General features: G+C 82.0%; 1 protein-coding gene across 1 annotated transcript in view; it reads right to left on the bottom strand.

Annotated features, from left to right (window-relative positions):
* The window catches only part of WDR97 (WD repeat domain 97), a 50,919-nt gene that overhangs the window by 25,992 nt on the left and 3,067 nt on the right, over window positions 1-21,860 (bottom strand). The window contains exons 3-5 of the mRNA XM_048482679.1: window positions 19,790-19,911; window positions 19,127-19,473; window positions 471-635 (exon numbers count right to left, since the gene is read on the bottom strand). Of these exons, the coding sequence (XP_048338636.1) occupies window positions 471-635; window positions 19,127-19,473; window positions 19,790-19,911 (634 nt within the window). The remainder of the gene's footprint in view (window positions 1-470; window positions 636-19,126; window positions 19,474-19,789; window positions 19,912-21,860) is intronic.

Genomic DNA, 21,860 nt, shown 5'->3' with positions numbered 1-21,860 from the left:
CTGAGGCTGAGAGGGACACGTCCCTTCCCAGCCAGGAGTGAAGCAGGAGGCAACAGACCCCCTACAGTTGGGGTGGGCAATTATTTTTTCCATGGGGCCGCATAAGAAACAGAAAATATTGCGGAGGGCTGGGCCAAAAGGCAGGGGGGCAAGGCGCTTTGGAAAGCCCCGCAGAAGCCGGCAGCCAAGGCAACCGGCTTCTGCGGGGCTTTCAAAGACGCCTCGCTCCCCAGCACGGCAGGGGGGCCAGTCAGGGTCATCCGGCGGGCCGGATGTGGCCCGCGGGCCGTGTAATGCCCAGGTCTGCCCTACAGCCAGGCTGCTGCCGGTGCCCTGCTGAGCCGCAGGGGATGGATCGTGGGGTGCCTCTTGCCCAGCGGACTCCCAGCCCAGCCTTCCCCCAGGAGGCAGAGCCTGTCAGGAGGGCAGCACAGCCTTCTTCCCCCCCCCCCCCCGGCCCTCAGCATCACCTTCACTTTGGGCTGCTGCTTGTAGAACAACCGCAGGTACAGCTCAAAGGCCTCCGCCCGCGTGGCTTTGGTGGGGCGCACTTTCTTGGCCGCACAGACGCTCCCCTTCTGGAGCAGCAGCAGGTCGCGGTTCCGGATCTCCAACTCCGCCAACTCCGCCGACCGCTGTGAGGGCCAGAGCTAAGGTTGCCATCCTCCAGGTACAGCCTGGGGATCTCCCAGGACTTCAACTGAGCTCAGGACTGCAGGAAACGGTTCCCCTGGGGGGAGATGGCTGCTTGGGGGGGGGGGGGGGCTTCATGGCCTTATATATCCCAGTGAGGGCCCTCTGCTCCTCAGGCCCCCAGTCTTCCCCAGTCTCCATCCCCAAACCTCCTGGAATTTCTCAACCTAGAGTTGGCAACTCTATCCAGAGCTCAAAGCTCTTGACCTGCCCGGCCTCTCCCATTGGCCGGCTGGCGCCAAGGTCACGCCTGTGCTTGCTATTATCTGTGCTTGTTAATGGTCCTTTCTGCTTTAATCAGCTGCTCGTTCACAACATCAGGTAGAAGTCGGCCTCCCCTTGATTTCAGACAGAGTCTGTAGCCTCCCCTTGAAACTTAAGGACACTGCTGCTCGCTGACCTCACCTCACTCTTCTGCTATTCACTTTATTATGGGGACAGGTGGGAGGGGAGACATCCGAGGAAGCGGGAACAATGTTGGAGATAAATGCAGCTGCAGGAGCCGGGGGCCTTTAGCTCTGGAGGACCCTGACCCAGTCCAATTACACTCTTGAACTGTTCTGGAGTCTCAATTACTGACGGGAGTAACAGGGCATGATTCCGCCCTTCCCTCCTCCTGTGCCCCTCCCCCAGACAACCTGCACGCCCAGATGGGAACAGGCCACACGACAGGTACTAAGAGGCAAACCTGCCTGCTGAGGCCTGCGCCAAGGATACTTGGCCGAACAGGCAGCAGCAGCAGCAGCAGCAGCAGCAGCAGGCTGAGGAAAAGCTCTTGTCTACCCCCCCCCCCGCCCCCCGTCAGCCGGCTTCTCCTTTCCCAAGAGGGTCCGGGGTGCAAGACACCCTTTGGAGCCTTTGCTGCCCCCACCCTGTCTGGTCCTTCTCCCCTCTTACATTTGATGGACATTGTAAATCAGTTGGGTTATTCAGTGGGGAAGAAAGCAAAGTAACCATCTCTCTCTCTCTCTCCCCCTCTGTTATGTGCCATCAAAACACTTCTGACTCGAGGCGATCCTGGGAATCAACGCCCCCCCCCCCCCATCCTCTTGTTAACAGCCTTTCTCGCAAACGGAGGGCTGTGGCTTCCTCTATACCAGGGGTGTCAAACTCGCGGCCCTCCAGATGTTCATGAACTACAATTCCCATCAGTCCCTCCCAACATGAGCATTGGCTATACTGGCAAGGGCTGATGGGAATTGTAGTTCATGAACATCTGGAGGGCCGCGAGTTTGACACCTGTGCTCTATACAGCCGATCCCTCTCACATCTGCCGCTCTCCCTGCTGGTGTGACCTCCCATGTTTTCTGGCACGATTGTCTTCTCCGCTGGCGCTCGTCTCTTCGTGACGTAACGGGACCAAAGTAGGACAGCCTCTGTTTAGTCATTTCAGCTTCTAGGGCAGTGGTGGCGAACCTTTGACACTCCAGATGTTACAGACTACAATTCCCATCAGCCCCTGCCAGCATGGCCAATTGGCAGGGGCTGATGGGAATTGTAGTCCATAACATCTGGAGTGCCAAAGGTTCACCACCACTGACCTAGGGTTATGAACTGAAAGCATGTCACAATTGGCCATGCTGGCAGGGGCTGATGGGAATTGTAGTCCATAGCATCTGGAGTGCCAAAGGTTCGCCACCACAGTTCTAGGGACAGTTCTGGCTTGATCTGGTCTAGAACCCACTGATTCGTCTGGTTGGTGATCCACGGTGATCCGTTAAGCTCTCCTCCAAAACCACATTTCAAAGGAACCTACTTTCTCCCAGTCAACTTTCTTTACTGTCAAATTTTCACACCCGTGCAAAGTAACGGGGGATACTGAGGCGTGAATCATCTTGATCTCGTCCAGTTACAGTAATCTAAGTAGAATATCTAAACATAAACCTTCCTGAACAAAATATTTAATTGAATGGAAATAAATCCGTGTCCTTTTCCTGGGCCACAGAACCTAAACAGTGGAAAGGTGCGCAAGGCCGTCCCTGTCTGCTCGTGGCTCCTTCGTGCTCCTTGAGGATCCCGCCTGCCAGATGCTGGCCCAACGTTGCCTTGGCAGCCCTTCAGCAGCCCATAAATTGCCAGGATCAGAAGTGCGATAGAATGGAGCAGCCCAGGGGGTCTGCAACCTGCGGCTCTCCAGATGTTCATGGACTACAATTCCCACCAGTGGCAGGGGCTGATGGGAATTGTAGTCCACGAACATCTGGAGAGCCGTGGGGGGGTGGGGGGGGGGGGGGGTGGGGGGGGGGGGGGGTGGGGGGGGGGGGGGGTGGGGGGGGGGGGGGGTGGGGGGGGGGGGGGGTGGGGGGGGGGGGGGGTGGGGGGGGGGGGGGGTGGGGGGGGGGGGGGGTGGGGGGGGGGGGGGGTGGGGGGGGGGGGGGGTGGGGGGGGGGGGGGGTGGGGGGGGGGGGGGGTGGGGGGGGGGGGGGGTGGGGGGGGGGGGGGGTGGGGGGGGGGGGGGGTGGGGGGGGGGGGGGGTGGGGGGGGGGGGGGGTGGGGGGGGGGGGGGGTGGGGGGGGGGGGGGGTGGGGGGGGGGGGGGGTGGGGGGGGGGGGGGGTGGGGGGGGGGGGGGGTGGGGGGGGGGGGGGGTGGGGGGGGGGGGGGGTGGGGGGGGGGGGGGGTGGGGGGGGGGGGGGGTGGGGGGGGGGGGGGGTGGGGGGGGGGGGGGGTGGGGGGGGGGGGGGGTGGGGGGGGGGGGGGGTGGGGGGGGGGGGGGGTGGGGGGGGGGGGGGGTGGGGGGGGGGGGGGGTGGGGGGGGGGGGGGGTGGGGGGGGGGGGGGGTGGGGGGGGGGGGGGGTGGGGGGGGGGGGGGGTGGGGGGGGGGGGGGGTGGGGGGGGGGGGGGGTGGGGGGGGGGGGGGGTGGGGGGGGGGGGGGGTGGGGGGGGGGGGGGGTGGGGGGGGGGGGGGGTGGGGGGGGGGGGGGGTGGGGGGGGGGGGGGGTGGGGGGGGGGGGGGGTGGGGGGGGGGGGGGGTGGGGGGGGGGGGGGGTGGGGGGGGGGGGGGGTGGGGGGGGGGGGGGGTGGGGGGGGGGGGGGGTGGGGGGGGGGGGGGGTGGGGGGGGGGGGGGGTGGGGGGGGGGGGGGGTGGGGGGGGGGGGGGGTGGGGGGGGGGGGGGGTGGGGGGGGGGGGGGGTGGGGGGGGGGGGGGGTGGGGGGGGGGGGGGGTGGGGGGGGGGGGGGGTGGGGGGGGGGGGGGGTGGGGGGGGGGGGGGGTGGGGGGGGGGGGGGGTGGGGGGGGGGGGGGGTGGGGGGGGGGGGGGGTGGGGGGGGGGGGGGGTGGGGGGGGGGGGGGGTGGGGGGGGGGGGGGGTGGGGGGGGGGGGGGGTGGGGGGGGGGGGGGGTGGGGGGGGGGGGGGGTGGGGGGGGGGGGGGGTGGGGGGGGGGGGGGGTGGGGGGGGGGGGGGGTGGGGGGGGGGGGGGGTGGGGGGGGGGGGGGGTGGGGGGGGGGGGGGGTGGGGGGGGGGGGGGGTGGGGGGGGGGGGGGGTGGGGGGGGGGGGGGGTGGGGGGGGGGGGGGGTGGGGGGGGGGGGGGGTGGGGGGGGGGGGGGGTGGGGGGGGGGGGGGGTGGGGGGGGGGGGGGGTGGGGGGGGGGGGGGGTGGGGGGGGGGGGGGGTGGGGGGGGGGGGGGGTGGGGGGGGGGGGGGGTGGGGGGGGGGGGGGGTGGGGGGGGGGGGGGGTGGGGGGGGGGGGGGGTGGGGGGGGGGGGGGGTGGGGGGGGGGGGGGGTGGGGGGGGGGGGGGGTGGGGGGGGGGGGGGGTGGGGGGGGGGGGGGGTGGGGGGGGGGGGGGGTGGGGGGGGGGGGGGGTGGGGGGGGGGGGGGGTGGGGGGGGGGGGGGGTGGGGGGGGGGGGGGGTGGGGGGGGGGGGGGGTGGGGGGGGGGGGGGGTGGGGGGGGGGGGGGGTGGGGGGGGGGGGGGGTGGGGGGGGGGGGGGGTGGGGGGGGGGGGGGGTGGGGGGGGGGGGGGGTGGGGGGGGGGGGGGGTGGGGGGGGGGGGGGGTGGGGGGGGGGGGGGGTGGGGGGGGGGGGGGGTGGGGGGGGGGGGGGGTGGGGGGGGGGGGGGGTGGGGGGGGGGGGGGGTGGGGGGGGGGGGGGGTGGGGGGGGGGGGGGGTGGGGGGGGGGGGGGGTGGGGGGGGGGGGGGGTGGGGGGGGGGGGGGGTGGGGGGGGGGGGGGGTGGGGGGGGGGGGGGGTGGGGGGGGGGGGGGGTGGGGGGGGGGGGGGGTGGGGGGGGGGGGGGGTGGGGGGGGGGGGGGGTGGGGGGGGGGGGGGGTGGGGGGGGGGGGGGGTGGGGGGGGGGGGGGGTGGGGGGGGGGGGGGGTGGGGGGGGGGGGGGGTGGGGGGGGGGGGGGGTGGGGGGGGGGGGGGGTGGGGGGGGGGGGGGGTGGGGGGGGGGGGGGGTGGGGGGGGGGGGGGGTGGGGGGGGGGGGGGGTGGGGGGGGGGGGGGGTGGGGGGGGGGGGGGGTGGGGGGGGGGGGGGGTGGGGGGGGGGGGGGGTGGGGGGGGGGGGGGGTGGGGGGGGGGGGGGGTGGGGGGGGGGGGGGGTGGGGGGGGGGGGGGGTGGGGGGGGGGGGGGGTGGGGGGGGGGGGGGGTGGGGGGGGGGGGGGGTGGGGGGGGGGGGGGGTGGGGGGGGGGGGGGGTGGGGGGGGGGGGGGGTGGGGGGGGGGGGGGGTGGGGGGGGGGGGGGGTGGGGGGGGGGGGGGGTGGGGGGGGGGGGGGGTGGGGGGGGGGGGGGGTGGGGGGGGGGGGGGGTGGGGGGGGGGGGGGGTGGGGGGGGGGGGGGGTGGGGGGGGGGGGGGGTGGGGGGGGGGGGGGGTGGGGGGGGGGGGGGGTGGGGGGGGGGGGGGGTGGGGGGGGGGGGGGGTGGGGGGGGGGGGGGGTGGGGGGGGGGGGGGGTGGGGGGGGGGGGGGGTGGGGGGGGGGGGGGGTGGGGGGGGGGGGGGGTGGGGGGGGGGGGGGGTGGGGGGGGGGGGGGGTGGGGGGGGGGGGGGGTGGGGGGGGGGGGGGGTGGGGGGGGGGGGGGGTGGGGGGGGGGGGGGGTGGGGGGGGGGGGGGGTGGGGGGGGGGGGGGGTGGGGGGGGGGGGGGGTGGGGGGGGGGGGGGGTGGGGGGGGGGGGGGGTGGGGGGGGGGGGGGGTGGGGGGGGGGGGGGGTGGGGGGGGGGGGGGGTGGGGGGGGGGGGGGGTGGGGGGGGGGGGGGGTGGGGGGGGGGGGGGGTGGGGGGGGGGGGGGGTGGGGGGGGGGGGGGGTGGGGGGGGGGGGGGGTGGGGGGGGGGGGGGGTGGGGGGGGGGGGGGGTGGGGGGGGGGGGGGGTGGGGGGGGGGGGGGGTGGGGGGGGGGGGGGGTGGGGGGGGGGGGGGGTGGGGGGGGGGGGGGGTGGGGGGGGGGGGGGGTGGGGGGGGGGGGGGGTGGGGGGGGGGGGGGGTGGGGGGGGGGGGGGGTGGGGGGGGGGGGGGGTGGGGGGGGGGGGGGGTGGGGGGGGGGGGGGGTGGGGGGGGGGGGGGGTGGGGGGGGGGGGGGGTGGGGGGGGGGGGGGGTGGGGGGGGGGGGGGGTGGGGGGGGGGGGGGGTGGGGGGGGGGGGGGGTGGGGGGGGGGGGGGGTGGGGGGGGGGGGGGGTGGGGGGGGGGGGGGGTGGGGGGGGGGGGGGGTGGGGGGGGGGGGGGGTGGGGGGGGGGGGGGGTGGGGGGGGGGGGGGGTGGGGGGGGGGGGGGGTGGGGGGGGGGGGGGGTGGGGGGGGGGGGGGGTGGGGGGGGGGGGGGGTGGGGGGGGGGGGGGGTGGGGGGGGGGGGGGGTGGGGGGGGGGGGGGGTGGGGGGGGGGGGGGGTGGGGGGGGGGGGGGGTGGGGGGGGGGGGGGGTGGGGGGGGGGGGGGGTGGGGGGGGGGGGGGGTGGGGGGGGGGGGGGGTGGGGGGGGGGGGGGGTGGGGGGGGGGGGGGGTGGGGGGGGGGGGGGGTGGGGGGGGGGGGGGGTGGGGGGGGGGGGGGGTGGGGGGGGGGGGGGGTGGGGGGGGGGGGGGGTGGGGGGGGGGGGGGGTGGGGGGGGGGGGGGGTGGGGGGGGGGGGGGGTGGGGGGGGGGGGGGGTGGGGGGGGGGGGGGGTGGGGGGGGGGGGGGGTGGGGGGGGGGGGGGGTGGGGGGGGGGGGGGGTGGGGGGGGGGGGGGGTGGGGGGGGGGGGGGGTGGGGGGGGGGGGGGGTGGGGGGGGGGGGGGGTGGGGGGGGGGGGGGGTGGGGGGGGGGGGGGGTGGGGGGGGGGGGGGGTGGGGGGGGGGGGGGGTGGGGGGGGGGGGGGGTGGGGGGGGGGGGGGGTGGGGGGGGGGGGGGGTGGGGGGGGGGGGGGGTGGGGGGGGGGGGGGGTGGGGGGGGGGGGGGGTGGGGGGGGGGGGGGGTGGGGGGGGGGGGGGGTGGGGGGGGGGGGGGGTGGGGGGGGGGGGGGGTGGGGGGGGGGGGGGGTGGGGGGGGGGGGGGGTGGGGGGGGGGGGGGGTGGGGGGGGGGGGGGGTGGGGGGGGGGGGGGGTGGGGGGGGGGGGGGGTGGGGGGGGGGGGGGGTGGGGGGGGGGGGGGGTGGGGGGGGGGGGGGGTGGGGGGGGGGGGGGGTGGGGGGGGGGGGGGGTGGGGGGGGGGGGGGGTGGGGGGGGGGGGGGGTGGGGGGGGGGGGGGGTGGGGGGGGGGGGGGGTGGGGGGGGGGGGGGGTGGGGGGGGGGGGGGGTGGGGGGGGGGGGGGGTGGGGGGGGGGGGGGGTGGGGGGGGGGGGGGGTGGGGGGGGGGGGGGGTGGGGGGGGGGGGGGGTGGGGGGGGGGGGGGGTGGGGGGGGGGGGGGGTGGGGGGGGGGGGGGGTGGGGGGGGGGGGGGGTGGGGGGGGGGGGGGGTGGGGGGGGGGGGGGGTGGGGGGGGGGGGGGGTGGGGGGGGGGGGGGGTGGGGGGGGGGGGGGGTGGGGGGGGGGGGGGGTGGGGGGGGGGGGGGGTGGGGGGGGGGGGGGGTGGGGGGGGGGGGGGGTGGGGGGGGGGGGGGGTGGGGGGGGGGGGGGGTGGGGGGGGGGGGGGGTGGGGGGGGGGGGGGGTGGGGGGGGGGGGGGGTGGGGGGGGGGGGGGGTGGGGGGGGGGGGGGGTGGGGGGGGGGGGGGGTGGGGGGGGGGGGGGGTGGGGGGGGGGGGGGGTGGGGGGGGGGGGGGGTGGGGGGGGGGGGGGGTGGGGGGGGGGGGGGGTGGGGGGGGGGGGGGGTGGGGGGGGGGGGGGGTGGGGGGGGGGGGGGGTGGGGGGGGGGGGGGGTGGGGGGGGGGGGGGGTGGGGGGGGGGGGGGGTGGGGGGGGGGGGGGGTGGGGGGGGGGGGGGGTGGGGGGGGGGGGGGGTGGGGGGGGGGGGGGGTGGGGGGGGGGGGGGGTGGGGGGGGGGGGGGGTGGGGGGGGGGGGGGGTGGGGGGGGGGGGGGGTGGGGGGGGGGGGGGGTGGGGGGGGGGGGGGGTGGGGGGGGGGGGGGGTGGGGGGGGGGGGGGGTGGGGGGGGGGGGGGGTGGGGGGGGGGGGGGGTGGGGGGGGGGGGGGGTGGGGGGGGGGGGGGGTGGGGGGGGGGGGGGGTGGGGGGGGGGGGGGGTGGGGGGGGGGGGGGGTGGGGGGGGGGGGGGGTGGGGGGGGGGGGGGGTGGGGGGGGGGGGGGGTGGGGGGGGGGGGGGGTGGGGGGGGGGGGGGGTGGGGGGGGGGGGGGGTGGGGGGGGGGGGGGGTGGGGGGGGGGGGGGGTGGGGGGGGGGGGGGGTGGGGGGGGGGGGGGGTGGGGGGGGGGGGGGGTGGGGGGGGGGGGGGGTGGGGGGGGGGGGGGGTGGGGGGGGGGGGGGGTGGGGGGGGGGGGGGGTGGGGGGGGGGGGGGGTGGGGGGGGGGGGGGGTGGGGGGGGGGGGGGGTGGGGGGGGGGGGGGGTGGGGGGGGGGGGGGGTGGGGGGGGGGGGGGGTGGGGGGGGGGGGGGGTGGGGGGGGGGGGGGGTGGGGGGGGGGGGGGGTGGGGGGGGGGGGGGGTGGGGGGGGGGGGGGGTGGGGGGGGGGGGGGGTGGGGGGGGGGGGGGGTGGGGGGGGGGGGGGGTGGGGGGGGGGGGGGGTGGGGGGGGGGGGGGGTGGGGGGGGGGGGGGGTGGGGGGGGGGGGGGGTGGGGGGGGGGGGGGGTGGGGGGGGGGGGGGGTGGGGGGGGGGGGGGGTGGGGGGGGGGGGGGGTGGGGGGGGGGGGGGGTGGGGGGGGGGGGGGGTGGGGGGGGGGGGGGGTGGGGGGGGGGGGGGGTGGGGGGGGGGGGGGGTGGGGGGGGGGGGGGGTGGGGGGGGGGGGGGGTGGGGGGGGGGGGGGGTGGGGGGGGGGGGGGGTGGGGGGGGGGGGGGGTGGGGGGGGGGGGGGGTGGGGGGGGGGGGGGGTGGGGGGGGGGGGGGGTGGGGGGGGGGGGGGGTGGGGGGGGGGGGGGGTGGGGGGGGGGGGGGGTGGGGGGGGGGGGGGGTGGGGGGGGGGGGGGGTGGGGGGGGGGGGGGGTGGGGGGGGGGGGGGGTGGGGGGGGGGGGGGGTGGGGGGGGGGGGGGGTGGGGGGGGGGGGGGGTGGGGGGGGGGGGGGGTGGGGGGGGGGGGGGGTGGGGGGGGGGGGGGGTGGGGGGGGGGGGGGGTGGGGGGGGGGGGGGGTGGGGGGGGGGGGGGGTGGGGGGGGGGGGGGGTGGGGGGGGGGGGGGGTGGGGGGGGGGGGGGGTGGGGGGGGGGGGGGGTGGGGGGGGGGGGGGGTGGGGGGGGGGGGGGGTGGGGGGGGGGGGGGGTGGGGGGGGGGGGGGGTGGGGGGGGGGGGGGGTGGGGGGGGGGGGGGGTGGGGGGGGGGGGGGGTGGGGGGGGGGGGGGGTGGGGGGGGGGGGGGGTGGGGGGGGGGGGGGGTGGGGGGGGGGGGGGGTGGGGGGGGGGGGGGGTGGGGGGGGGGGGGGGTGGGGGGGGGGGGGGGTGGGGGGGGGGGGGGGTGGGGGGGGGGGGGGGTGGGGGGGGGGGGGGGTGGGGGGGGGGGGGGGTGGGGGGGGGGGGGGGTGGGGGGGGGGGGGGGTGGGGGGGGGGGGGGGTGGGGGGGGGGGGGGGTGGGGGGGGGGGGGGGTGGGGGGGGGGGGGGGTGGGGGGGGGGGGGGGTGGGGGGGGGGGGGGGTGGGGGGGGGGGGGGGTGGGGGGGGGGGGGGGTGGGGGGGGGGGGGGGTGGGGGGGGGGGGGGGTGGGGGGGGGGGGGGGTGGGGGGGGGGGGGGGTGGGGGGGGGGGGGGGTGGGGGGGGGGGGGGGTGGGGGGGGGGGGGGGTGGGGGGGGGGGGGGGTGGGGGGGGGGGGGGGTGGGGGGGGGGGGGGGTGGGGGGGGGGGGGGGTGGGGGGGGGGGGGGGTGGGGGGGGGGGGGGGTGGGGGGGGGGGGGGGTGGGGGGGGGGGGGGGTGGGGGGGGGGGGGGGTGGGGGGGGGGGGGGGTGGGGGGGGGGGGGGGTGGGGGGGGGGGGGGGTGGGGGGGGGGGGGGGTGGGGGGGGGGGGGGGTGGGGGGGGGGGGGGGTGGGGGGGGGGGGGGGTGGGGGGGGGGGGGGGTGGGGGGGGGGGGGGGTGGGGGGGGGGGGGGGTGGGGGGGGGGGGGGGTGGGGGGGGGGGGGGGTGGGGGGGGGGGGGGGTGGGGGGGGGGGGGGGTGGGGGGGGGGGGGGGTGGGGGGGGGGGGGGGTGGGGGGGGGGGGGGGTGGGGGGGGGGGGGGGTGGGGGGGGGGGGGGGTGGGGGGGGGGGGGGGTGGGGGGGGGGGGGGGTGGGGGGGGGGGGGGGTGGGGGGGGGGGGGGGTGGGGGGGGGGGGGGGTGGGGGGGGGGGGGGGTGGGGGGGGGGGGGGGTGGGGGGGGGGGGGGGTGGGGGGGGGGGGGGGTGGGGGGGGGGGGGGGTGGGGGGGGGGGGGGGTGGGGGGGGGGGGGGGTGGGGGGGGGGGGGGGTGGGGGGGGGGGGGGGTGGGGGGGGGGGGGGGTGGGGGGGGGGGGGGGTGGGGGGGGGGGGGGGTGGGGGGGGGGGGGGGTGGGGGGGGGGGGGGGTGGGGGGGGGGGGGGGTGGGGGGGGGGGGGGGTGGGGGGGGGGGGGGGTGGGGGGGGGGGGGGGTGGGGGGGGGGGGGGGTGGGGGGGGGGGGGGGTGGGGGGGGGGGGGGGTGGGGGGGGGGGGGGGTGGGGGGGGGGGGGGGTGGGGGGGGGGGGGGGTGGGGGGGGGGGGGGGTGGGGGGGGGGGGGGGTGGGGGGGGGGGGGGGTGGGGGGGGGGGGGGGTGGGGGGGGGGGGGGGTGGGGGGGGGGGGGGGTGGGGGGGGGGGGGGGTGGGGGGGGGGGGGGGTGGGGGGGGGGGGGGGTGGGGGGGGGGGGGGGTGGGGGGGGGGGGGGGTGGGGGGGGGGGGGGGTGGGGGGGGGGGGGGGTGGGGGGGGGGGGGGGTGGGGGGGGGGGGGGGTGGGGGGGGGGGGGGGTGGGGGGGGGGGGGGGTGGGGGGGGGGGGGGGTGGGGGGGGGGGGGGGTGGGGGGGGGGGGGGGTGGGGGGGGGGGGGGGTGGGGGGGGGGGGGGGTGGGGGGGGGGGGGGGTGGGGGGGGGGGGGGGTGGGGGGGGGGGGGGGTGGGGGGGGGGGGGGGTGGGGGGGGGGGGGGGTGGGGGGGGGGGGGGGTGGGGGGGGGGGGGGGTGGGGGGGGGGGGGGGTGGGGGGGGGGGGGGGTGGGGGGGGGGGGGGGTGGGGGGGGGGGGGGGTGGGGGGGGGGGGGGGTGGGGGGGGGGGGGGGTGGGGGGGGGGGGGGGTGGGGGGGGGGGGGGGTGGGGGGGGGGGGGGGTGGGGGGGGGGGGGGGTGGGGGGGGGGGGGGGTGGGGGGGGGGGGGGGTGGGGGGGGGGGGGGGTGGGGGGGGGGGGGGGTGGGGGGGGGGGGGGGTGGGGGGGGGGGGGGGTGGGGGGGGGGGGGGGTGGGGGGGGGGGGGGGTGGGGGGGGGGGGGGGTGGGGGGGGGGGGGGGTGGGGGGGGGGGGGGGTGGGGGGGGGGGGGGGTGGGGGGGGGGGGGGGTGGGGGGGGGGGGGGGTGGGGGGGGGGGGGGGTGGGGGGGGGGGGGGGTGGGGGGGGGGGGGGGTGGGGGGGGGGGGGGGTGGGGGGGGGGGGGGGTGGGGGGGGGGGGGGGTGGGGGGGGGGGGGGGTGGGGGGGGGGGGGGGTGGGGGGGGGGGGGGGTGGGGGGGGGGGGGGGTGGGGGGGGGGGGGGGTGGGGGGGGGGGGGGGTGGGGGGGGGGGGGGGTGGGGGGGGGGGGGGGTGGGGGGGGGGGGGGGTGGGGGGGGGGGGGGGTGGGGGGGGGGGGGGGTGGGGGGGGGGGGGGGTGGGGGGGGGGGGGGGTGGGGGGGGGGGGGGGTGGGGGGGGGGGGGGGTGGGGGGGGGGGGGGGTGGGGGGGGGGGGGGGTGGGGGGGGGGGGGGGTGGGGGGGGGGGGGGGTGGGGGGGGGGGGGGGTGGGGGGGGGGGGGGGTGGGGGGGGGGGGGGGTGGGGGGGGGGGGGGGTGGGGGGGGGGGGGGGTGGGGGGGGGGGGGGGTGGGGGGGGGGGGGGGTGGGGGGGGGGGGGGGTGGGGGGGGGGGGGGGTGGGGGGGGGGGGGGGTGGGGGGGGGGGGGGGTGGGGGGGGGGGGGGGTGGGGGGGGGGGGGGGTGGGGGGGGGGGGGGGTGGGGGGGGGGGGGGGTGGGGGGGGGGGGGGGTGGGGGGGGGGGGGGGTGGGGGGGGGGGGGGGTGGGGGGGGGGGGGGGTGGGGGGGGGGGGGGGTGGGGGGGGGGGGGGGTGGGGGGGGGGGGGGGTGGGGGGGGGGGGGGGTGGGGGGGGGGGGGGGTGGGGGGGGGGGGGGGTGGGGGGGGGGGGGGGTGGGGGGGGGGGGGGGTGGGGGGGGGGGGGGGTGGGGGGGGGGGGGGGTGGGGGGGGGGGGGGGTGGGGGGGGGGGGGGGTGGGGGGGGGGGGGGGTGGGGGGGGGGGGGGGTGGGGGGGGGGGGGGGTGGGGGGGGGGGGGGGTGGGGGGGGGGGGGGGTGGGGGGGGGGGGGGGTGGGGGGGGGGGGGGGTGGGGGGGGGGGGGGGTGGGGGGGGGGGGGGGTGGGGGGGGGGGGGGGTGGGGGGGGGGGGGGGTGGGGGGGGGGGGGGGTGGGGGGGGGGGGGGGTGGGGGGGGGGGGGGGTGGGGGGGGGGGGGGGTGGGGGGGGGGGGGGGTGGGGGGGGGGGGGGGTGGGGGGGGGGGGGGGTGGGGGGGGGGGGGGGTGGGGGGGGGGGGGGGTGGGGGGGGGGGGGGGTGGGGGGGGGGGGGGGTGGGGGGGGGGGGGGGTGGGGGGGGGGGGGGGTGGGGGGGGGGGGGGGTGGGGGGGGGGGGGGGTGGGGGGGGGGGGGGGTGGGGGGGGGGGGGGGTGGGGGGGGGGGGGGGTGGGGGGGGGGGGGGGTGGGGGGGGGGGGGGGTGGGGGGGGGGGGGGGTGGGGGGGGGGGGGGGTGGGGGGGGGGGGGGGTGGGGGGGGGGGGGGGTGGGGGGGGGGGGGGGTGGGGGGGGGGGGGGGTGGGGGGGGGGGGGGGTGGGGGGGGGGGGGGGTGGGGGGGGGGGGGGGTGGGGGGGGGGGGGGGTGGGGGGGGGGGGGGGTGGGGGGGGGGGGGGGTGGGGGGGGGGGGGGGTGGGGGGGGGGGGGGGTGGGGGGGGGGGGGGGTGGGGGGGGGGGGGGGTGGGGGGGGGGGGGGGTGGGGGGGGGGGGGGGTGGGGGGGGGGGGGGGTGGGGGGGGGGGGGGGTGGGGGGGGGGGGGGGTGGGGGGGGGGGGGGGTGGGGGGGGGGGGGGGTGGGGGGGGGGGGGGGTGGGGGGGGGGGGGGGTGGGGGGGGGGGGGGGTGGGGGGGGGGGGGGGTGGGGGGGGGGGGGGGTGGGGGGGGGGGGGGGTGGGGGGGGGGGGGGGTGGGGGGGGGGGGGGGTGGGGGGGGGGGGGGGTGGGGGGGGGGGGGGGTGGGGGGGGGGGGGGGTGGGGGGGGGGGGGGGTGGGGGGGGGGGGGGGTGGGGGGGGGGGGGGGTGGGGGGGGGGGGGGGTGGGGGGGGGGGGGGGTGGGGGGGGGGGGGGGTGGGGGGGGGGGGGGGTGGGGGGGGGGGGGGGTGGGGGGGGGGGGGGGTGGGGGGGGGGGGGGGTGGGGGGGGGGGGGGGTGGGGGGGGGGGGGGGTGGGGGGGGGGGGGGGTGGGGGGGGGGGGGGGTGGGGGGGGGGGGGGGTGGGGGGGGGGGGGGGTGGGGGGGGGGGGGGGTGGGGGGGGGGGGGGGTGGGGGGGGGGGGGGGTGGGGGGGGGGGGGGGTGGGGGGGGGGGGGGGTGGGGGGGGGGGGGGGTGGGGGGGGGGGGGGGTGGGGGGGGGGGGGGGTGGGGGGGGGGGGGGGTGGGGGGGGGGGGGGGTGGGGGGGGGGGGGGGTGGGGGGGGGGGGGGGTGGGGGGGGGGGGGGGTGGGGGGGGGGGGGGGTGGGGGGGGGGGGGGGTGGGGGGGGGGGGGGGTGGGGGGGGGGGGGGGTGGGGGGGGGGGGGGGTGGGGGGGGGGGGGGGTGGGGGGGGGGGGGGGTGGGGGGGGGGGGGGGTGGGGGGGGGGGGGGGTGGGGGGGGGGGGGGGTGGGGGGGGGGGGGGGTGGGGGGGGGGGGGGGTGGGGGGGGGGGGGGGTGGGGGGGGGGGGGGGTGGGGGGGGGGGGGGGTGGGGGGGGGGGGGGGTGGGGGGGGGGGGGGGTGGGGGGGGGGGGGGGTGGGGGGGGGGGGGGGTGGGGGGGGGGGGGGGTGGGGGGGGGGGGGGGTGGGGGGGGGGGGGGGTGGGGGGGGGGGGGGGTGGGGGGGGGGGGGGGTGGGGGGGGGGGGGGGTGGGGGGGGGGGGGGGTGGGGGGGGGGGGGGGTGGGGGGGGGGGGGGGTGGGGGGGGGGGGGGGTGGGGGGGGGGGGGGGTGGGGGGGGGGGGGGGTGGGGGGGGGGGGGGGTGGGGGGGGGGGGGGGTGGGGGGGGGGGGGGGTGGGGGGGGGGGGGGGTGGGGGGGGGGGGGGGTGGGGGGGGGGGGGGGTGGGGGGGGGGGGGGGTGGGGGGGGGGGGGGGTGGGGGGGGGGGGGGGTGGGGGGGGGGGGGGGTGGGGGGGGGGGGGGGTGGGGGGGGGGGGGGGTGGGGGGGGGGGGGGGTGGGGGGGGGGGGGGGTGGGGGGGGGGGGGGGTGGGGGGGGGGGGGGGTGGGGGGGGGGGGGGGTGGGGGGGGGGGGGGGTGGGGGGGGGGGGGGGTGGGGGGGGGGGGGGGTGGGGGGGGGGGGGGGTGGGGGGGGGGGGGGGTGGGGGGGGGGGGGGGTGGGGGGGGGGGGGGGTGGGGGGGGGGGGGGGTGGGGGGGGGGGGGGGTGGGGGGGGGGGGGGGTGGGGGGGGGGGGGGGTGGGGGGGGGGGGGGGTGGGGGGGGGGGGGGGTGGGGGGGGGGGGGGGTGGGGGGGGGGGGGGGTGGGGGGGGGGGGGGGTGGGGGGGGGGGGGGGTGGGGGGGGGGGGGGGTGGGGGGGGGGGGGGGTGGGGGGGGGGGGGGGTGGGGGGGGGGGGGGGTGGGGGGGGGGGGGGGTGGGGGGGGGGGGGGGTGGGGGGGGGGGGGGGTGGGGGGGGGGGGGGGTGGGGGGGGGGGGGGGTGGGGGGGGGGGGGGGTGGGGGGGGGGGGGGGTGGGGGGGGGGGGGGGTGGGGGGGGGGGGGGGTGGGGGGGGGGGGGGGTGGGGGGGGGGGGGGGTGGGGGGGGGGGGGGGTGGGGGGGGGGGGGGGTGGGGGGGGGGGGGGGTGGGGGGGGGGGGGGGTGGGGGGGGGGGGGGGTGGGGGGGGGGGGGGGTGGGGGGGGGGGGGGGTGGGGGGGGGGGGGGGTGGGGGGGGGGGGGGGTGGGGGGGGGGGGGGGTGGGGGGGGGGGGGGGTGGGGGGGGGGGGGGGTGGGGGGGGGGGGGGGTGGGGGGGGGGGGGGGTGGGGGGGGGGGGGGGTGGGGGGGGGGGGGGGTGGGGGGGGGGGGGGGTGGGGGGGGGGGGGGGTGGGGGGGGGGGGGGGTGGGGGGGGGGGGGGGTGGGGGGGGGGGGGGGTGGGGGGGGGGGGGGGTGGGGGGGGGGGGGGGTGGGGGGGGGGGGGGGTGGGGGGGGGGGGGGGTGGGGGGGGGGGGGGGTGGGGGGGGGGGGGGGTGGGGGGGGGGGGGGGTGGGGGGGGGGGGGGGTGGGGGGGGGGGGGGGTGGGGGGGGGGGGGGGTGGGGGGGGGGGGGGGTGGGGGGGGGGGGGGGTGGGGGGGGGGGGGGGTGGGGGGGGGGGGGGGTGGGGGGGGGGGGGGGTGGGGGGGGGGGGGGGTGGGGGGGGGGGGGGGTGGGGGGGGGGGGGGGTGGGGGGGGGGGGGGGTGGGGGGGGGGGGGGGTGGGGGGGGGGGGGGGTGGGGGGGGGGGGGGGTGGGGGGGGGGGGGGGTGGGGGGGGGGGGGGGTGGGGGGGGGGGGGGGTGGGGGGGGGGGGGGGTGGGGGGGGGGGGGGGTGGGGGGGGGGGGGGGTGGGGGGGGGGGGGGGTGGGGGGGGGGGGGGGTGGGGGGGGGGGGGGGTGGGGGGGGGGGGGGGTGGGGGGGGGGGGGGGTGGGGGGGGGGGGGGGTGGGGGGGGGGGGGGGTGGGGGGGGGGGGGGGTGGGGGGGGGGGGGGGTGGGGGGGGGGGGGGGTGGGGGGGGGGGGGGGTGGGGGGGGGGGGGGGTGGGGGGGGGGGGGGGTGGGGGGGGGGGGGGGTGGGGGGGGGGGGGGGTGGGGGGGGGGGGGGGTGGGGGGGGGGGGGGGTGGGGGGGGGGGGGGGTGGGGGGGGGGGGGGGTGGGGGGGGGGGGGGGTGGGGGGGGGGGGGGGTGGGGGGGGGGGGGGGTGGGGGGGGGGGGGGGTGGGGGGGGGGGGGGGTGGGGGGGGGGGGGGGTGGGGGGGGGGGGGGGTGGGGGGGGGGGGGGGTGGGGGGGGGGGGGGGTGGGGGGGGGGGGGGGTGGGGGGGGGGGGGGGTGGGGGGGGGGGGGGGTGGGGGGGGGGGGGGGTGGGGGGGGGGGGGGGTGGGGGGGGGGGGGGGTGGGGGGGGGGGGGGGTGGGGGGGGGGGGGGGTGGGGGGGGGGGGGGGTGGGGGGGGGGGGGGGTGGGGGGGGGGGGGGGTGGGGGGGGGGGGGGGTGGGGGGGGGGGGGGGTGGGGGGGGGGGGGGGTGGGGGGGGGGGGGGGTGGGGGGGGGGGGGGGTGGGGGGGGGGGGGGGTGGGGGGGGGGGGGGGTGGGGGGGGGGGGGGGTGGGGGGGGGGGGGGGTGGGGGGGGGGGGGGGTGGGGGGGGGGGGGGGTGGGGGGGGGGGGGGGTGGGGGGGGGGGGGGGTGGGGGGGGGGGGGGGTGGGGGGGGGGGGGGGTGGGGGGGGGGGGGGGTGGGGGGGGGGGGGGGTGGGGGGGGGGGGGGGTGGGGGGGGGGGGGGGTGGGGGGGGGGGGGGGTGGGGGGGGGGGGGGGTGGGGGGGGGGGGGGGTGGGGGGGGGGGGGGGTGGGGGGGGGGGGGGGTGGGGGGGGGGGGGGGTGGGGGGGGGGGGGGGTGGGGGGGGGGGGGGGTGGGGGGGGGGGGGGGTGGGGGGGGGGGGGGGTGGGGGGGGGGGGGGGTGGGGGGGGGGGGGGGTGGGGGGGGGGGGGGGTGGGGGGGGGGGGGGGTGGGGGGGGGGGGGGGTGGGGGGGGGGGGGGGTGGGGGGGGGGGGGGGTGGGGGGGGGGGGGGGTGGGGGGGGGGGGGGGTGGGGGGGGGGGGGGGTGGGGGGGGGGGGGGGTGGGGGGGGGGGGGGGTGGGGGGGGGGGGGGGTGGGGGGGGGGGGGGGTGGGGGGGGGGGGGGGTGGGGGGGGGGGGGGGTGGGGGGGGGGGGGGGTGGGGGGGGGGGGGGGTGGGGGGGGGGGGGGGTGGGGGGGGGGGGGGGTGGGGGGGGGGGGGGGTGGGGGGGGGGGGGGGTGGGGGGGGGGGGGGGTGGGGGGGGGGGGGGGTGGGGGGGGGGGGGGGTGGGGGGGGGGGGGGGTGGGGGGGGGGGGGGGTGGGGGGGGGGGGGGGTGGGGGGGGGGGGGGGGGGGGGGGGGGGGGGGTGGGGGGGGGGGGGGGTGGGGGGGGGGGGGGGGGGTGGGGGGGGGGGGGGGGGGTGGGGGGGGGGTGGGGTGGGGGGAGGGTGGGGGGGAGGGGGGGTGGGGTGGTGGGTGGGGGGGTTGGGGGGGTGGGTGGTGGGGGGGGGGGGGGGGTCTTTGCTGGCCTTTGGCCGTATTAAACTATCTATTAAACTATAAAACCCTGCATTTTGATGCCCCCCCACAAGGTGGTGCCCTGGGCAGCTGCCCACCTTGCCCAATGGGCATTACGCCCCTGGGAGAGGGGGGGTCTCTCCCACTGCTTGACCCTCTGCTTTGCTGTTGAAAATAGTTGCCCGGAGGAGACTGGCCTCCCTGGCCACCAGAACAAAAGGAAGCCCCCCCCCCCTCCCCCAGAGGAAAGGCCCAGCCAGCAGCCTGTGCCTATTTTGGCCATCAATGCCAGCAGGGGCAGATGGGAATTGTAGTCCATGAAGATCTGCAGCGCCGGAGTTGGACACCTCTGAGATACACGCTCTGCAGCAGCCCCAATGGTGGGATTAAAATAATTTATAACCGGTTCCGGTGGTGGGATTCAAACAATTGAACAACTGGTTGTTTCCAAGCACGGTTTTAACAACCGGCTCTGCTGAAGTGGTGCGAACCGGCTGAATCCCACCACTGAGAAGCCCCCTTTCCCAACCTGCCATCTCCACAGGGGGGAAAGTGGTTGCTTGGCTACATCTCTGCCCATCCCACTGTAGCTGCTGCGTCAGAGCCAAGCTGGGCATTTCGATTTTAGCAGACCTGGGCCCAAGTTGCCCTCCCTTTCCATACAGCCATTCAGCCACTGAGGGGAGTGGCTGTTAAAAAAACAAAGCTGAGCCCGTTCATGCCTGGAACACCCCGCTGCTGAGGGGGGGGGGGTGTCCTGTCGACTCCCCAGCCATTTCATAAGAACATAAGAACAAGCCAGCTGGATCAGACCAGAGTCCATCTAGTCCAGCTCTCTGCTACTTGCAGTGGCCCACCAGGTGCCTTTGGGAGCTCACCTGCAGCAGGTGAAAGCAATGGCCTTCTGCAGCTGCTGCTCCTGAGCACCTGGTCTGCTAAGGCCTTTGCAATCTCAGATCAAAGAGGATCAAGATTGGTAGCCAGAGATCGACTTCTCCTCCATAAATCTGTCCAAGCCCCTTTTAAAGCTATCCAGGTTAGTGGCCATTACCACCTCCTGTGGCAGCATCTTCCAAACACCAATCACACGTTGCGTGAAGAAGTGTTTCCTTTTATTCCCCCGTGCCAAGAGTGCTGTGCAGAGAGAGTCATTCCCCCGTTTTTGCTGCTCCGCTGTCCCAAGGCACACACACAGAATAGGAAAACAGAGAAATACCACCACCACCACCACCCCCGGAAGGCCCAGGCTGGTTCTCCTCTTTTTACTTTTATCAGCCATCCCCTGCAGCCGCTGCGTGCCTGCACAGGGACCGAGCTGAGGAACCTCCAGCCAACGCTTGGATGGCTCGGGAATGGCTAGCTGGGCCCTTCGGCAGAGGGCCATTCCCGCCATAGCCCAGTAGCTCCCTCCCAGGGGCTGGCTGTTATTTTTCCACCGGCTCCAGCATGTGCAACTTCCCTGCCAGGGGACTGAACGCCCCCGAGGGGGGACCAGAAAGGGGCACGCCAGGGAGGAGGAGGGGCTCACTGCCAGCAGCTGCCCCGGTTTGTCAAGACTGAGCACTGCGTGAACACAGGAAGCTGCCCCCTGCTGAGTCCGACTATCAGTCCATGAAGGCCAGTACGGCCTCCTCTGACCGGCAGCCATGCTCCAGGGCCTTCGGCAGGAAAAGGTCCTTCAAGTCATCGCCCATGGGTGGCCTGGCCCTTTTTCACCTGGAAGGTGCCGGCCAGTGAACCCGGGGCCTCTGCAGGCATGAAGGGCAGAGGCTCTTCCCCTGAGCTACAGCCCCCCCAAAGATTGCAGAGGGGTGGGGGCTTCCGTTGGCAGCTCTTTGTTCTCCCTGTGTGGCGGGAGGGGGGCGGGGGCAGCACTCACCCGTGTGTCCCACAAAGACCGTCCGGATGTGCCACGTCTCGTCCCAGACCTTGATGGTCGTGTCCCGGGAGGCCGTCACGGGGCTCCCCACCACTTCGCAGTAGACAATGTCTGTGATTGTCCTGTGAGAGAAGCAGAGAACACCTCCCCCCACACAGAGAGAGAGAGAGGGGGGGGACACCCTTCAGGCCTGGGGACACATGAGGAGCACCTTCTGTGTCCTCACAACACATCCCTCAACCCTCCCAGGGACCCCCTTTTGCCCCCAGGAGCTTGGCTCTGTGCTGAAAGAGCCGGCGGGTGGCAGGGGTCGGCAGGCGTTCAGCCCCATCATACTCTTTCTGGGCCCAGAAAACAAGGTCCAGTCGGTCCTCAGCACCCACTTGGGCTCGCCCCAGGACTGCCAGAGGAGGCCCTTCGGCCAGCAGAGCAGCAACCAGCCGGGATCCAGAGCGGGTTTCTCTGCGACTTCTGCTTCCTCTGGGGCGGCTTTTGCGTCAGCTCCCATCAGAAGCCGCTACTGTGCTTCTGATGGGGCTAATCAGACATTGCCTGGGTGGAGGTGTAAAAACAGGCCTCAACAAACTCATTTGCATCTTTACGAGCTATTACAACAAGGGCGTTCCATGCAACACATTTTCCTTCTTGTAAGATAGCCAGAAGTATTTTCAAAGCAGCCGTGTGCCAGGAGACCTGGGGAGAGGCGGGGGCCGGGCAAAACCTGTCTCTGAAAAACAGGCAAGCAGGTATTTCAGCCTCAGGGCCACACGGGGGCATCTACCCGTTTTAGAGGCCTCTGGGTAAGCTGCTGGCTCAGAGCCCACAAGTATGGGTGACCTGTCCCCCCCCCCCCCCATTCTGCTGCTCTGAGTAGCCCTTCAGCTGTTCTTCAGGAGCTGATGATTTGGTCCAGCCAGAAAGCAGTCGGAGGGCTGGAGAGAAGCTCCCAGAGGTCAGAGGACCTCCTTCCCTTTCGGGACCAGTATTTGCCAGCTCTGCTGAAGAATAACGCAGTAAGCATATTCAGACCCTGGACAGCGGAAACTTGAACTGAAGGCCTCAAACTGAGGGTCAAACTGAAGGCATCAGACTCCCTAAACTGGGGATGTTTAGTTTGGTGAAGAGAAGGTTAAGAGGTGACATGGTAGCCCTGTTTAGATATTTGAAGGGATGTCATGTTGGTGAGGGAGCAAGCTCGTTTTCTGCTGCTCCAGAGATGAGGACCAGGGTTCAAGGGGAAGGAAAAGAGATTCCACCTAAACTTCCTGACTGTCAGGGCTGTTGGAGAGTGGAATGCACTACCTCGGTGTGTGGTGGAGTCTCCTTCTTTGGAGGTTTTTAAAGAGAGGCTGGGTGGCCATCTGTCAGGAGTGCTTTGATGGTGTGTTCTGCATGGCAGAGGGTTGGACTGGATGGCCCTTGGGGTCTCTTCCAACTCTGTGATTCTATGAAGACAGCTTCTGGAATGAACTCTTTGGAGCAGAGATGCAAAGTTGAGGCCTGGACCAAACAGTGCATCGGAGGACCCCCCGGCTGAGAAGTGGGGACTTGGGGTTCAGCAACGCTCACCTGTTCAGGCCCACAACTATTCCCAGGGGAAACTGGTCACAACAGACCACTTTAATTTGTTATTACATTTAACAGATTTGCGTACCACCCCTCCCTATCTAGTGCCGATTCCCAGTGGGATTATTTCAGGAGTGCAGGGGCAGAGGGAGGTGCTCCTCCAGAAGGGCCCCAAAAGATTAAGAGTCCCCCCCCACTCCCCCGATGTAGGGATCACCTCTTCTGCAGGACCAGCAGTCTGCTGCTCTGGAGAGCCTCGGCAGCGGAGGGCAAGCTGAGCCAAGTCCTCCGCAAGTGGTCAGCACCTCCACAGATCCACCGCTCTGGTCTACGCAAAAAGCACTGCATGGTCCTAAGTCAGTGGTGGCAAACCTATGGCACGCGTGCCAGAGGTGGCACTCAGAGCCCTTTCTGTGGGCACACGTGCACAGAGTTCATCACGTGGGGGGCAGAAAATCACCCCCCCCCCATACACACATCTAGGCTAGCCTGGGCACAATCCTTT

This window comes from Sphaerodactylus townsendi, unplaced genomic scaffold, assembly GCF_021028975.2.
Source record: "Sphaerodactylus townsendi isolate TG3544 unplaced genomic scaffold, MPM_Stown_v2.3 scaffold_19, whole genome shotgun sequence".
In the NCBI taxonomy this organism is placed as follows: domain Eukaryota; kingdom Metazoa; phylum Chordata; class Lepidosauria; order Squamata; family Sphaerodactylidae; genus Sphaerodactylus; species Sphaerodactylus townsendi.
This window is presented reverse-complemented; position numbering and strand designations above follow the sequence as displayed.